Source organism: Camelus dromedarius, chromosome 7, assembly GCF_036321535.1.
Source record: "Camelus dromedarius isolate mCamDro1 chromosome 7, mCamDro1.pat, whole genome shotgun sequence".
Classification (NCBI taxonomy): domain Eukaryota; kingdom Metazoa; phylum Chordata; class Mammalia; order Artiodactyla; family Camelidae; genus Camelus; species Camelus dromedarius.
Window position 1 is genome coordinate 73,930,677 of NC_087442.1, and position 17,543 is coordinate 73,948,219.

At 34.4% G+C, this 17,543-nt stretch overlaps 1 protein-coding gene across 12 annotated transcripts in view; it reads right to left on the reverse strand.

The window, feature by feature from the left end:
• The window catches only part of PHTF2 (putative homeodomain transcription factor 2), a 178,213-nt gene that overhangs the window by 111,093 nt on the left and 49,577 nt on the right, over positions 1–17,543 (reverse strand). For all 12 annotated transcript variants that reach the window (XM_064487643.1, XM_064487651.1, XM_031454768.2 and 9 more), the window contains exons 3-7: positions 14,299–14,355; positions 10,865–10,934; positions 10,155–10,313; positions 7,223–7,388; positions 5,888–6,052 (exon numbers count right to left, since the gene is read on the reverse strand). In XM_064487643.1, the coding sequence (XP_064343713.1) occupies positions 5,888–6,052; positions 7,223–7,388; positions 10,155–10,313; positions 10,865–10,934; positions 14,299–14,355 (617 nt within the window). The remainder of the gene's footprint in view (positions 1–5,887; positions 6,053–7,222; positions 7,389–10,154; positions 10,314–10,864; positions 10,935–14,298; positions 14,356–17,543) is intronic.

A 17,543-nucleotide genomic window follows, 5' to 3' on the forward strand; every position in this document is an offset into this window, starting at 1 on the left:
AATAAAATCGACAAACCTCTGGCCAAACTCACAAAGAAGAAAAAAGAGAGAGCACAAATTAGCAAAATAAGAAAGGAAAATGGAGAAATTACAACAAACAAAATAGAAATACAGAATATCATACGAGAATATTATGAAAAACTATATGGAACCAAACTGGATAACCTAGAGGAGATGGACAAGTTTCTGGAAACATACTGTCCACCAAAACTGAATCAAGAAGAATCTGAACACTTGAACAATCCGATCACTAGAAAGGAAATAGAAATAGCAATTAAAAACCTCCCTACAAATAAAAGTCCAGGACCGGACGGCTTCACCGGGGAATTCTACCAAACATACAAAGAAGAACTCATACCAGTCCTTCTCAAACTCTTCCAGACGATTGAAAAGAAGGGAATACTCCCAAACTCATTCTATGAAGTCACCATCACCCTGATACCAAAACCAGGCAAAGACACTACAAAAAAAGAGAATTATAGGCCAATATCACTGATGAACATAGACGCCAAAATCCTCACCAAAATTTTAGCAAATAGAATCCAACAACACATAAAAAAGATTATACATCATGACCAAGTGGGGTTCATCCCAGGGACACGAGGCTGGTTCAACATACGCAAATCAATCAGTGTAATACATCACATCAACAAGAGAAAGGACAAAAACCACATGATCATCTCAATCGATGCAGAAAAAGCATTTGATAAAATTCAACACCCATTTATGATAAAAACTCTCGCCAAAGTGGGTATAGAGGGAACATATCTCAACATAATAAAAGCTATATATGACAAACCTACAGCCAGCATAGTACTCAACGGTGAAAAACTCAAAAGCTTCCCACTAAAATCTGGGACAAGACAAGGATGCCCACTATCACCACTCCTATTCAACATAGTCCTGGAAGTCCTAGCCACAGCAGTCAGGCAAGAGAAAGAAATAAAAGGGATCCAAATTGGAAAAGAAGAGGTAAAAGTGTCATTATATGCTGATGACATGTTACTATATATAGAAAACCCTAAAAGGTCCACACAAAAGCTACTAGAGCTGATTAAGAATTCAGCAAGGTAGCAGGTTACAAAATTAACGTTCAAAAATCAGTTGCATTTCTTTACACTAACGATAAATCAACAGAAGAAGAAAGTAAAGAAACAATCCCCTTTAAAATAGCACCCAAAGTAATAAAATATCTGGGAATAAATCTAACCAAGGAGGTGAAAGAATTATACACAGAAAACTATAAACCATTGATGAAGGAAATTAAAGAAGGCTTTAAAAAATGGAAAGATATTCCATGCTCTTGGATTGGAAGAATCAATATTGTTAAAATGGTCACACTGCCCAAGGCAATCTACAGATTTAATGCAATCCCTATCCAATTACCCAGGACATATGTCACAGAACTAGAAAAAATCATAATAAAATTCATATGGAACTATCAAAGACCTAGAATTGCCAAACCATTACTGAAGAGAAAGAAAGAGGCTGGAGGAATAACTCTCCCAGACTTCAGACAATACTATAGAGCTACAGTCATCAAGACAGCATGGTATTGGTACCAAAACAGACATATAGACCAATGGAACAGAATAGAGAGCCCAGAAATGAACCCACAAACTTTTGGTCAACTCATCTTTGACAAAGGAGGCAAGAATATACACTGGAATAAAGATAGTCTCTTCAGCAAATGGTGTTGGGAAAACTGGACAGCAGCATGTAAAACAATGAAGCTAGAACACTCCCTTACACCATATACAAAAATCAACTCAAAAAGGATCAAAGACTTAAACATAAGACAAGATACAATAAACCTCCTAGAGGAAAACATAGGCAAAACATTATCTGACATACATTTAAAAAATTTTCTCCTAGAAGAAATAAAAGCAAGAATAAACAAATGGGACCTAATGAAACTTACAAGCTTCTGCACAGCAAAGGAAACCAGAAATAAAACAAGAAGAAAACCTACGGAATGGGAGAAAATTTTTGCAAGTGAAACCGACAAAGGCTTGATCTCCAGAATATGTAAGCAGCTCATACGACTTAATAAGAAAAAAATAAACAACCCAATCCAAAAATGGGCAGAAGACCTAAACAAGCAATTCTCCAAGGAAGACATACAAATGATCAAAAAGCACATGAAAAAAATGCTCAATATCACTAATTATCAGAGAAATGCAAATCAAAACTACAATGAGGTATCACCTCACACCAGTCAGAATGGCTGTCATTCAAAAATCCACAAATGACAAATGCTGGAGAGGCTGTGGAGAAAGGGGAACCCTCCTACACTGCTGGTGGGAATGCAGTTTGGTGCAGCCACTATGGAAAACAGTATGGAGATTCCTCAAAAGACTAGGAATAGACTTACCATATGACCCAGGAATCCCACTCCTGGGCTTGTATCCAGAAGGAAATCTACTTCAGGATGACACCTGCACCCCAATGTTCATAGCAGCACTATTTACAATAGCCAAAACATGGAAACAGCCTAAATGTCCATCAACAGGTGACTGGATAAAGAAGATGTGGTATATTTATACAATGGAATACTACTCAGCCATAAAAACCGACAACATAATGCCATTTGCAGCAACATGGATGCTCCTGGAGAATGTCATTCTAAGTGAAGTAAGCCAGAAAGAGAAAGAAAAATACCATATGAGATCACTCAAATGTGGAATCTAAAAAACAAAAACAAAGAAACAAACAAAAACAAAGCGTAAATAAAGGACAGAAATAGACTCACAGACAGAGAATACAGACTTGTGGTTACCAGGGGGGTGGAGGGTGGGAAGGGATAGACTGGGATTTCAAAATTGTAGAACAGACTACACTGTATAGCACAGGGAAATATACACAAAATGTTACGATAACTCACAGAGAAAAAAATGTGACAATGAGTGTGTATATGTCCATGAATAACTGAAAAATTGTGCTGAACACTGGAATTTGACACAACATTGTAAAATGATTATAAATCAATAAAAAATGTTAAAAAAAATATTCAGAGGTATATAAATAGAGCAACTGAAGAGCACCCTTTCAGTACTAAAAAACATTAGAGAGTAGCAAGGGAAATTTAACAGTAGCAGATAACTCTTATTCTAGAACATAGTATGAAATTTCTGGTCCTGCTCTCATTTCTGCAAGGCTAGGAATTAAGGGGGATGGGAGGTTAGAGAATCAGAATGCATGAAATCTCAGGTATAGTAAGAAAATGACACAGGGGCCTATATGTAACTATCACTGCTATCTGAAGTTACACACACACCTTGATTACATGCTAACATAGCTCTTCAAAGACTTTTGGGACCCTACATTTCTCTAGGTATCCTCTACAAAACGTAAGTTTGAGAGATGTGTACCAAATTAAGTTTATTTACAGTACCTGTAATCTTTCTAGGACCAGTCCAACTCTAAAATACAGTGATTCTAGCAAATTTATTGAGTTATTAGTTGTGGCCACAAAATATCCTTAAAAATCGGGGCTATACCAGCATTTACATTGTCTTCATCCTTGTCTGTGGAAGACAGGCAACAGAGCTTCACCCAGTTTATAGTTTAAATGACTGTACTATTTAAACTACAGTCAGCAAAAACCAAATTTTAATCCTTGTACCAAAAATTTCTGGTGGGATTGCACGCTTTAACTTACGCAGTATACTCCATTACATGAAGAAAATCAACTTAATAAATCTTTAACTTTTACTTCAGTATCTTAAAAACAGTAAATACGGAAGCTAAAGGGGTCAGAAATCTTCAAGATTAGGTAAATCAAGCATATGAGTTAACATGTGGCCTGATTTAATTCTGGTATCTGTCTCTAATTCACCAAGTCAGTTTATAAACATTACTTTTTCTACTCAAAAATGACCATAATTCCTATTGACTATGTTTTAGTGACATTGTGATGGTCAAATGAATCCTAAAGGACATGAAAGAAAACCTAGTATCTATCTGAATTTTGAAACAGGTATTATGCTGAAAACATATACTATCTAGATGTAATTCTTCCTGTTCAATTTCTTCCATAGCAACTGTAATCATGCTAATTTAAGACAATATATACTTCACTAAAATTAAAGTGCTAAATTCTTAGGAAATACAGTTGATTTCTGCATCTTTTTTACTTGATACTTTCTTTGGCTTTGTTCTCTCAGGTTCACAGAGTTCTTTCACAATAATTCCTAATTTCTTCAAATGAGAAATACTATGCCTAATTCTAAAAGGACTAGTTTTATTTTGAGAATGGAATGTACTTAGATATGATAAATGGGCCTTTCCCCATTTATCACAGGATGTTAAAAACACTAGTTTTCCTTCTAACATCTAGAAAATTATCAAGACATCAAACACAAAGCTTAGATATTTGTGTGGCTATGAATTTATTTTCCCATCAATTACGTTAATTCAGATACCTTAATGTAAGTACCCAGCCTTTTAACTTATTATCATCACAATTTTAAGTCTTAGTTGATATTTCAGTTTAAGTCCTTTCTGACTTATTAGAGCCTAAAAGACCAAGACATCATCAAGATTTCAGAACTCAGTGCAGAACTTCTAAAATTAAGATTTCTTCGTAACTAATATTTAAAAGTCTCATTCATATGTTGGCAAACCAGTCCCCAAATGAAACAGTTGAAAATAGTGCATCTTTAAAAACACTTAGATTATAGTTGTCATGATTAAAAAGAATAAATCCAAAGGGATTTAGCCACCATAGCATCAATCAAAGTCATGCTACAGTTCAAAGAGAGGAAAATTAAAGTCTGAAACTCATTTGAATAGAGAAACATGGTAGAAATCCAAAGGCACTAACCTACTAATTTTGGAGGATTCTGAATACTATATAACACAATATCACTTTTAAACAACCAAAACAATTAAGTGATCCCCCAAAGCAAAACATATCCAGTATGCTATTTATAACTGCTTAACAAAAAGTCTTGAGAAATGTTTAAGAAATTGACTTTGCAGTGATAAAACTATCATATCCTTACTGTCAGAAAGTATAGCTATTTTTATATGTATATAAAAAAAAAAGACTAACCAAGAGAGATAGAGACTGAATCCAATCCAAGTTAAAAACAAAACAAAAACTGTATCTTCTCTGGAAGAAAACTAGTTGGTTGGAAGAGTCAGGGAATGAACTTACTGACATGTTACTGCAAAACAACTAAAACTTTGGAAAATTTCGCCCCAAATTACAATCAATTAAAACATGCCCAGGATAGAACTGCCTAATTGCATAATGCATGATAAACTTTATCATAAGAGCATAATCACACATTGATATGTGTGATTTTGTTAATATTAACAAAAGTGACTGAAAATAGTTACTTGCAATATCCCTTTTCTTGATGTATTAACAACTTTCATCAGTTTTGGTAAATCTTTATTGTGGTACAAACTATATAAAAAAGCCCAATGTACAAAAACAGAACTTTGTATTACAGCATCCATTTTATTCTTTTAAATAACAATGCCTGTATGTTTTGTTTCAGAAAGTTTTACATAATTGAGGCAGAGATTAAAAACATCATACAACTCATATGGCATATTAATAAAGCCAATTTGACCTACAATACTGATAAAAATAAAATAGTACTTGAAAAATCACAGAAGAAACAAAGATCAAGAAATCCTAACTAAATATACTTTGATGTTATATATTCATTCTCATATAGATGTATTTACATAAATCCCAAGGTAACCTTTATGGTCTCTATTTTTCCATTATCTATAGCATTATAATTTATCAAAATAAAATCCATAATAGGGCTGTCATATTTAAAGTCATTAGTATTCATTACCTGAGACTAAGTTTCAGAAAAGGGATAGTGCACTTCTATGCCATATAAAGTCTTGAATAAATACAAACCCTGATAAAAAGAAAGCAGCATGCCAGAGATCTCTGAAGACTGTGCCAACGCTGTAAGAGGCGGTTGCAGCATGACTCTGAACTCCTCCCTCCTGTGTGTTATCAGTGGTACTAGAGCCATCTCCTTCCCTATGTACTTCCAAATGGGCTGCTTTTCTTAATTTCCTTCATTAGAAGAGATTAAGAGCAGAAGGTAGTTTTAAAATTTTAACAACCACTTTCTCGGTAGTGTATTCAAAATTTTGGTAAACATAAACACAGGAACTTTAATACATAGTAAAATTCAGATTGCTGGATAAAAGTTAATCCAAATATTAAGTACACATTCAAGACCAATTCTATAAATGGTATTGTTCCTTGCTCATAGTGACAGGTCAGTGGACATTAGGGTTGTAAGGATGGCACTGAACAGATACCTACAAAAGCATCCCTTCCCTATTTGAATGTCACTTACATGCAGATGAAGAAAGAAGAAAATTTAGATTGGAGAGAATTATAATCTAAATGATTAGCAGTGCTATTTATCTAATTTAGGTATTATCTTTTCCCAAAAAAAGGTTTAAATCTCAATATACGAAAACTGCAAATGTCACAATGTCTTACTAACAGTACCCAAAAAAGGAATTGCTCCCAAAGACCCTTAAAATAGAATTCCATTAATTAAAAAAAAAAAAGTTAAAAAAAAAATCATTGGGAGGAGGGTATAGCTCAAGTGGTAGATTGCATGCTTTGCACACATGAAGTCCTGGGTTCTATCCCCAGTACCTCCTCTAAAAATAAATAAACCTAATTACCTCTCCCCCTGCCACTGCCAAAACAAAATAATTAAATAATACAATAATAAAGAAATAAAACATAAAAAATAGAATGTTAAAAAAAAAAGTTTAAAAAAAATAGAATTCCATTGTGCTAAGTGAACAATGAGACTGCAAAGTTTACTTAATCAAGGGGCAATATTAAAAGCTTCAAATAGCATTTAATAAATAGTTAAGTGAACTTTTTTTTTGACTTTTGTTTTTGCCAAAACATCTTGTAAGTACAAGATTTTGTAAATAGCAGAAATTATTAGCAAATTCAGCTAACATATATTCCCTACATTGATATGAAGTGCCTTAATAATAAGCTTCAAGAAAGAAAATAACCAGAAACAGGTATGTGGTCTTAAAATGGCTTTGAATAAAGTAACAGAAACTAAAATTTCAGTAGCTGCTTCTGAATCTCACTAATTTCTTTGAAAGAACAAGTTCACAAGATTAACATTTTATTCAAAGTCAAGAACAATCCTGGATTCAAATGATAGAAACCTACAAAAAGATCACTTTTAATAGACAGTACCTTCTTCTTTTACCCCCTGCACTTGGCGGAGGTTTGGGTGTCCTTGTTGAGACGATCTGGCAGTGCACAGTTCCCAGGAGCAGCATCAGCCATATTGGCCCAACCACTTCCGTCAGAGGTATGTTATGCGGGCTGGAAGCGGAACAGAATAATACTATTGCGGCAACTACAAAGAGGGAAAGAAAATACATTCAATTATAGATCTGATAGTTACTTCCTCACAACTTTAAAAATCGTTCTGACATTGCTTCTTGACAGATTATAATTTAAATTTAAATGAGTTAAAAGTTACTCCAAACAAGCTCCTTCAGACTATTTTATTGTTTGACACTAGCTAACCACGCTATTCAGAAATAAACTCTTGGAACAGGGTAACACCCAACATAGTCTTTAAAGTACACACCTTCCTGCAGTGAAAACTATATAAATCTAAAGGTATTCCTGGTAAGATCACAGACACCCTCCTCAGTTTAGAGGAACATACAAAGAAACAATTAAAATACCTGTAACATATAAAGAAGCAATTAAAGTACCTGTAGTGGACTGAATTTGTGCCCACCTACTCCATATATTGAAGTCCTCACCCCCAATATGACTATCTTTACAGACAGGGCCTATAGGATGTAATAAAGTTTGAATGAAATCGTAAGAGTGGGGCCTTAATCCAAAAGGACCAGTGTCCTCACAAGAGGAAGAGATAACAGAGCTCTCTCCCCGCTCATGCACAGAATAAAAGTGAGAAGGTAACCGTCTTCAAGTCAGGAAGAGAAACCTACAACAGATACCAACCCTGGTGGCACCTCGATCTGGGACTTCTAGCCCCCAGAACTGGGAAAAAATGAATTTCTGCTGTTTAAGCCACTCAGTCTGTGATATTCTATTACAGCAGCCTGAGTAGACTAATAGAGTATCTATGATACAAAGCAAAGAGATGTAGTTAAATTGGAGGGCAATGAAGGGATTCAGATGCCTAACTCTCCAAGTTTCCCTAACTCTGAGAACAAGTAGGTAACTAAGTAAATAACAGGGAAAAGGGTTAACCAGGCCAAGAGAGTAGCAGACCCAACAGTATATAGACCAAAAAAAAAAAAAAAAAAAAGACAATGTTTAAGTAACAGCAGTCAATTTAGTCTGGTTAACACTGGGGGAAAATTCAACAAGAGACTGATCGAAATCCTGCCTTTTACTTTGAAGGCAATGATAATTAGGAGGAGATTTAGAACTTAAGTGGCTTCTTTGACTTGTAATTTAAAAAGATAATGGATAGAAGGTAAAAGACATTAGGGCTCTTGGCAGTAATCTCGGTGAGAAATGCTACAAACAAGAAGCAGGGATGGAGCTGAGGATAAATAGTTAAGATACTTAAAATGCATGTAATTAAAGTGAAAAATTGTATGTAGTTACATAAAATCAAGTCTGACTGCACAGGCTTCTTTCTACTTTTCAGGAGATGAAGGTGGGACAAAGAATGAAGACATAACTCAGAGCACTGCACCCAAGGAGACAAAGGCACAGAGTAGTTTCTAAAGGCACCAGTGGACTGCTGAAGGTCATTAGGGGCCTACCATGACTTTGTCACTGGCTGTGTGACTTGAAGCAAGTTAAGTCACTTTTAAAACTAAGTTTTACTAGGAGAGTGTTCAGTGTTCAACACTTATGAACACTAACAATGTTAAATTTGTTTGGAACTGAAAAATTATCTTTTTCATGCCTTACCTGACAGCTATTTAACTTAGGCAAGTAAGTGAATTTCAGCCACAATATGTGAACTTCTAGTTACATTAAACACTTGTTTGCCTTCAAATACTTGAAAGCAACAATACCAAAAAAGGACAATACAATGCAGTGGTTACAATGAATGGTATTCACTAATTATTACTCTAATAAGCAACTGCAATTTCTGTCCACTTTAGAATAAAGTTTTCTCCTTTAGGTAAACTACTAGAAAGCGTTAGAGGCTAACTACAAGCTCACTCCCTTTTATGTATAGAAGATTATACCCTGGCTTAAAAGAAACACCTTTACTTAAATAAAAGTTTTTAGTTTTTATTGTACTTTCATTTACTTAAAAGATACTACCTTTTACTTAGAGTTTGTTAAGAAATATTTAAATAATCATTCAAGATTGTAATTGTGTTTCTTAAAAAGACATTAAAAAGACTGAAAGGGTACCAACCAAATTAAAATTGTTCCTTTGTTAGAGTGATGGAATGTGAGTGGTTTCTTCCTTTAGACTCCAAACGCTCTAGAGCGCTGTGTATTCTGCACTGCACACTGCTGCTATGACTGTGCACTGGAATGCTGCTGTGCTGGGAGGCAGCGTCACAGAGTTGTTAAGCATGTGGCTCTGAGGTCAGACAGTTTAGACTTGAACCTGGGCTCTGCCACACTTAGTGACTGTGTGACTTTGCGCCCTAAGGCCCTTCAGGTCCCATGTCTATAAGCTAGGCATAATAACAGTAACTATACTCACTGGGGTGTGATGAGGATTAAACGAGCATCTGTGAAAAGCACTTAGAACAGTACATGGTACACTGAATTTCAATACAGAATGAGGACAGTCTCAGGACACAGTGGTCAAGAGGAAAATACACATAGCTGAGAAAGAAAAAATTAATTAAGGCTATAGAAAAAGACTGGTGTGTATGTATGTGTGGGGATACGTTTTGAAGAGACTTTGTAATTTTTAAAAATACTCTCAACTTGTATTTTTCTTTAGCCACCCATAGATTCAGATTTTTATAAAATTACACTGGAAAACAATTGTTTTGTTTCCTCTATTTTTTAATACCAAACTTATTAAATATCATAGTAAGTGTGTATTTTCACACTCAGTAGTAATTAGCGTGTTTTAAAAAAAAAGCCTTAGTAACCCTAAGAATAAAACACACTGAAGTTAAAAGCAAAATGCATTTCTATCACTTAATTATACCTTGAAGAAGATAAAGGACAAGAAGCCAGAAAAAGATGACTTTTGATGTTACTTGTAACCACCACCGGAAGAAAAAGGGAAAAAATACAACTCGAACAATTCCCTTTCTAGTCAGAGAAGTCCATGGACTTTCAGGTTTTGCCTTAGCAAATGCAGACCCTGAAAAAGTAAAATGACAGAGAACACTTGTTATTCTTTAATTCCCTTACAGAAAAAAATTCAACATGCGAAGAACAGTAAAATGTGTAATTTCACATGGTACTATACTATGAGTGGCAAATGTCCAATTTTGGGTAGGGGATACTTTTAAAAACATTACTCGTGCTATCATATTAATTCAGATACTTTGAAAAAATAAACCATTTTTAACTGAAATAACAGCAAAATTTCTCCCATATATTTTATTAATAGAAGACAATGTTCAAATATCAGTTCCAGTTAGGAATTTTTATAACAAGCCTTATAGTTTGCTAGGCAAATATAAGCTGCTTTTCTTTTACATTTATTAGTTCTTGGAATGATTTTTGGTGGGAGGAAAGACTAGTCAATAATATTTAAATGCTCCATTCTCTCTTTTTAAACTATTTCTGCCTTCATTTAGGCTCACATTGCTTTTATTTCTACAAACATATGTATTTAACCCATTTTGAATTCTGTTTCTTTAAGGTCAATTTCTAATTGTATTAAGCATTTATTTACTCAAGGCTCACCTCTTACAAGATCGACATCTATGAGGTCTGGTTTTACATGTGCTGTTTTCTTTGGTTTATTCCTTAACCCCTGTAATATATTAAAAGTTGTGTTGATAAGACCATAGATCTTTAAAGTCCTCATGACAAGAAAAAATACTTTTGTAACCATGTATGGGGAAAATATTTAAACTAGACTTACTATGGTGATCACTTCTTAATATATACAAATAATGAATCATTATGTTGTACACCTGAAACTAATACAGTGTTATATGCGCCAATTACAACTTAGTAAAAAGGTAGTACTGGAATTCTATATACATACACTTTTAAAATCCAGAATAGCAAAGAATCACCCCTAAAGATTTCATTAAAAAAAAAAAACTGAGTAATATAATAGACAAAAATTAACAGGTTATATATTTGTTGGAAATGGAACACAAGTATAGTATTGTAATAAACTGTTTTACTTTCCAAAATTGTAAGTTTAGGGATGTCTGTAACATTTGAGGCCTGTTTATTACTAAAAGTATAATTCTAAAACATAGACTATCGCTACAAATCAATTTGGATGTACAGCCTAAGATGGTACACAAGACTGTGTTGGCCCCAGTTTTGCACAGGAAAGTGTTGAGGTTGGCTGGGAGAGCAGTGGCCCTGAAGGGCCCTGGAAGGGCCCTTAAGTGTGATTCTGGGGGCATTGTTGCAGAAAGCAGTGGGTCACAGGCTGAGGACAGACAGGGATGCAGACTTTTTAGCAGATGCCACCATGTAGGGGTGGTATCAGCTGAGGCCCAGAGAGGATGATGCACACCTCAAGGTTGCCACGATGTTCACATGCCAACCACTAACCAGACCACAATGCCACCTCATCACCTCAGAACTTAGATGCCATGCCCAGTAGGAGGAGAAGGGGGAAAGCAGGAACCATGAATTGAATTAGTTTAAACTTGAAATTACTAAACACTAAGATTAAGTTTCTGCCATAGTGTACAGAGTTAGAGCAGGGGTGGAGATCAAAATCAATGAAAAAAACTATCAAAAGATAAATTACACTGAAGACCAGGATGTTAAGAACTGGAAGAGCTTAGGCTAAACTCCTTGGGACCCAAGAACTGAGAGATGACACAGTGTTTAGATTTGCTTACTGTTGGTTCAATTAACCAAGTAAATGCAAAATATCCCTTGTTTCATTCTAATTTAAGTATCAACGACCCCCTAAATTAAAAATCTGATCAAGTACTATTTGCATGTAAAACAAAGAAGTGGACAGCATTTGAGCTCAGAATTAACTGAGATGTTTAAACCAAAAATGCACCCTGAAATCAAGATGTAATTAATTCTTGAACCCCTTCAAACAGCCTGTCCATCTGAAGTTGCAAACTACCCACAGACACAAAAATAAGAGAAAGAAAGGGTCAGGGTTGCTGATATAGCCATGATAATTTTATATACAGTCAATCCTCATAGATTCCTTATTTGTAAATTTACCTATATATTAAAATTTATTTGTACCAATTGGTAACACAACCTCTCAAGGTACTTAATATTCCCTGTCCAACAAGTTACAGACTGTCAGAGAGCGTAAGTGATTTTAAGGCCTTACCAGACTACTCTGCTGCTCTGTTTGCTTGACTATTCCAACTCTTCTCACCAGACTACTGTCTCATAGAGCTCCCACTTCTCTTTCCTCCTCCCCTTACATCTCTTCCTTCACCTATTCATTCAATGTTATTTCCCAGTGTTTCATTCTCTCAGCCTTTTTCTCTCCTCATTCAACGTAAATCCACTCACTTCTACAGCTGTGTCTGTATAATGTGCATAATATATAATATATAGAACAGCCACATGTACCTATATATACACATTTTACATACTGAAAACTCCCAAAACTCACTCCTAAGTACCATCAGGATATTTCTAAAACAGAATTCTATATCTGCTCTTTTTCTAGTATTTACCATCATACTTAGTCCTGACTTAGTGAAGTTGTTAAAATAGAAATTTAATCAGGTAACTTTTTTCTGCTTAAAATCCTTCAATGTCTCCCTCATTGTTTTCCAGATTATGTCTAGATTCTTGGGTAAAGCAGTGAAGCCCCTTCATGATCTGACCTCCATTTTCCTTTCTAGTTTTACTTCTAATCACCCTAATCTCCTTTTCCATCCAACCTATTACCCAGCAAGTCCCTTGAGGATTCCTCAGTCAGTCATGCTACTTCCTTCCTTTATGCATTTTTCCATATGCTCTTCATTCTGCCTAGAATGTCTTCCTCATTCTCCCTAATGTCTGTCAAACTCAGCTCCTGAGTCACTTGCTCTGAGTGAAGTCTTTCCAAACCTCCCCAGGGCTGCTTCCCCTCTTTGCTCCCAAATAGAGACCTAAACATTCCTCTCTTAATTGAACTGATCTCACTTGTAATTATGTATCTCATCTACAAAATTATAATCCATTTTATCTTTTTTCCCGATTTAATCCTGTATTTAACACATAGTAGGTGTTACTACGTGTTATGCAACTTTGTTAACTCTATTATTTCTTCAAGAAAATAGTTCAAAGATTAAAACTGACAAGTGGCAACTAATCTTGCTCTTTATTACAGGTGACTAAGTTGTCTAAACACTGTGATTTTTCTAACAGATTTTTAAGTAATTTTAGATAATGGTTTTTAACTTAATATAAACCTTTCTGTACAATAGAAACTGTCAAGCAACTAAAGTAACATTCTCTGGGCCAATATTAAATTTAGCTCGTGCAGGAACACACTGATTAGTATTATCTACACAAATGAAAACTATAAATCTTATTACCAAAAAGATGTGATTGCTGAGAAACAGAACAAATTTAGTTAAAAAACAGTTTCCATGCTAGCAAGGTAGCCTGAGTTTGTCTTATCAGCATAAATGATTACATGTTCAAGAAGAAACTACCTACTACAAGACATTTTAATTAATGCTTTATTTTCCTAAAGTCTTTTTAAAAAACGACTAACTGTTCAGCGATTCTCTTTGCACCCAAGTCATTCTGTTAGTAGCACCAAAAAGCAGATCTCAATGAAGCAGAGCAGCACTTGCAGAGGACCACTCAGGCGGGGAAAATCCTGAAACACTTACCAGTTTAATAAACTGTACAGAGCAATGACAGCATCAAAAGGGAGGAAAAGTAAACTAGAAGTATAAGGTGACAAGTGAAAGGGGAAGAAAGCTGACAAAAAATAATCATTAGAAATAAAATTTTAAAAGAACAGAAAGTTGCTAAAAAGCAAAAAAAAAGAAAAATTGTCAGAGGTAAAGACATATGAATATGCCATCACAAAGATTTTACCTCTTTATTGAAAAGTTTGGATATAGTAAGTAATATTAATTTACCTTAAAAGGTATATGGAAAGATATTAAATAAAATATGGTTAATATTCAATTCAAAGAATACACAAAATGAAATAAACTTGTTACCTTGATTTCCCTCTGTTCAACAGATTTTTCCCATATTTGTTGATCATATGCTCCAATCTATGAAAATAAATTAAAAATACTAAATTAAATGATCATTGTTGGTACCCATCCAGTAGGTATAACTCTGTTGAATTACAAGCAACTTAATGTTCACTCAGATTAGATTTTTGTGTGATCAATACTGCATGGCACTGGCTCTCAAGAATGTTTTCAGGACTGGCAGTTTCAGCAACAACTGGAACTTGTTAGAAATGCAGACTCTCCGGTCTCACTCCAGAGTTACTAAATCAGAAGTACGGGTGTGATATTCAACAATCTGTTTTAAAATCCCTCCAGATTATTCTGATACACTAGTAAGAAGTTTAAAAACCTAGGATAGTGGCCCTAGGGTACTTTTTATTTTAAATAAACACAGTTGCTACAGCCCTTGTACATTCAAGAAAAAACTCCCAAGTGATAAATTCTTTATGGAGTTATTTTTAGAGGAAAAATACCAATATTCTGCAGAAGTAAAAATTCGTAAGCACGGAGACCACAATTACCACTTGGAATAAGGTTTAAATTGAAAAATACAATCATGTAAGTGACTGAAGACACAGGGAAAGCATCAAGAAGTAGAATCCTTGTAGCTTCTATGCCTATTACTCTTAGATGCTGGAAAGCTCTCTGAAAGATAAGCTTTACCTGGGCAGGATGAACAAACCATTTTTACTATTCTTAACCAAGTTCTCTGCTGTTAGCTCCTATCATTTCCAGTTTCCACTTAATCTCCTATATCCAATAGTCACTAAAATGGGTCAACAACCTATAATTTTAACTGACGTTTTTCATTAGCATTAATTGAAAATTAGAATCCTAGGAAATTAAAATTACTTCAGGTAATTACAATTTAGAGACTAGAGACAGATAGAGACCAGAGATAGGCAAAGATGATGAGAAAATTCAAGAAAGTATTTTCTGACTCACATCTTTCTATCCAGAAATCCTCTTATCTTCACGTTATATTTTAAAATCTCATTACAAGAAATCAGAAATTGAGAATATGAGAATGGTTTAAAGATAGACATGAAGGAAGTAGAACAAAATGATTTATTAAATCATTTTAAAAGGTGCGACTTTCATAAAGACTTTTCAAGGATATACATGTTTTTGTACATTTTCAAGCAGAGAGAAAGCAATGCCCAGCCATCCAGTGTGTATCTGGGGATGTTCCACAAGAGCCCTTCATTTCTATCATTCTCTTCTACACATTACCTTATTCATACTAATTGCTCTGCTCCTTTAAATATTATAAATATTATTGTTCCTTTTTTCATCAGTTTCCTGTGACTCCTTTCTTATCTTAAAAATCACTTTATGAGGGGGTGGGATATAGCTCAGTGGTAGAGCACATGCTTAGCTTGTGTGAGATCTTGGGTTCAATCCCGAGTACCTCCTTTAAAAAAAATCACTTTATGATATAATATATCCTGTAATTAAAACTGTATAACATCTAGACCACATCACATAGACTGACTTCACTTACATATAACCAAAACTACCATCAATCTCTATTAACACATGATTAAGAAGTCCTAGGTAAGCAATAACCAAATGGTTAGACATAATGGTAGAGATGACCTGCAGTGACTAATTGCCACTAACCATCTAAATTCTGAATTCAGTCAGCCTCCTTAAAATCAATGTGGGAACATAGATTCCATAAGAGTAATTCTGCTCTACTGCAGTAATTCAGAAATGACTGGGCTTAATCAAAATTTATCGTTTAAATGTTTTAACTGTTTCAAAGTACTGCATACTCTTCAGTGAAACAAAAACCAAGACTAATAAAGAATAGGTACCAATATGTTTTAATAACTATTTTGGAAGTATTTTGTTTTCAAGTTCTTTAAAAAGAACTGCGTTTTTATTTTAAGATGACTCAAGAATATGGACACGGCAATACAGTCCCACAATCTAAAGTCAGGGACTATGAAATAGTGCAAGTGCAATAGACCAAACCAAGAGAAAATAACTACATTTTAAAATGCCATACAAAAGATTAAAGGAAACTTAGTAGTAATATTTGTCTAACAGAACAGGAATTTTAATCAAAGAATATGTTCTTTAATTGAGAAAAATATTATATAAAATTCTGGCTACTTTCAAATTTCAGCTATCTCCTAAATGCTCTTCCCTGCCCCACAAAATGCCTCTACTATTTGGGTGTCTAGAAAAGTGCCTAACATTATACAGGAACAAAAGGATGTATAAGCACATGATTTTTTGTTGGTAGACAGACTTAGAAATACCTAGATAATTAATTCATGAGTAGTTCTATAGATATCCAACCATATTGTTTGTAAGTGATGTTCTGTTTCAAAGAGGAAAAAACTTTGTTCTCTTACATTTGAAGAAAAGACTGAAATTCTGATTTAGATCTGATGTGCAGGCAACAGTTTTGTACATGTTAAAAAAGTGAATTTCATTCTCTAGAGTCTGGCTATGGTAAGAAATTTTATCAACGCTCTGGTTATTACTCCCGCAGATGCTCTGAACACCTTAAACCTCTGGTGTACTCTTACCCAACCAGAGCTGATCTAGTCAGCTTTTTTTAACCTGGTCCCAGAGGACCAAACACTGCCCCCTACAGGTTCGTCCTGTATCTTTAACAACAGGTCTGGCAATCCTATACTGATCACTTAAAATACTCTTCATAATGACAGCAAGGATAATTCTTAATTGTCTTCCCACAGACTCTAATTCCTAATTACTCTGAACATAACACTCCTAGGAAAACTTTCAGCCAATTATTTCAACTACTAACACTGAAGCCATAAGATACAAATTTCTTCATTTTCTGCCTTCTCCATCTTTAGTATCTGTCTTCTCATCTAATTTATTTGGTTTCCTCCCATCTTTATAAGGAAACCTTGAGCCACTACAGAGGTTACGATATATATATGCAGTGTCCTGAGAGTGTTACAAAAATTTTTAAGAAAAAAATGATAAAAATTGAGATACTATAATTTAGTAATATCAAGTGGATTAAAATTGAACTAAATTAGTAACTCTAGATGCTTTCTGTCCTACTGATGGCCTACTTATAAGAGCCAAATGTACATACTGTACATCTGAAATTAATATAGCTAACATGCTACATTAAATATATATGTAAATATATACAGCAGACATTTTAGGATACATGAAAACCATCAATAGTGATTATCTCTAAGACATATAGAAGTGAACAGTATTTTTACTTT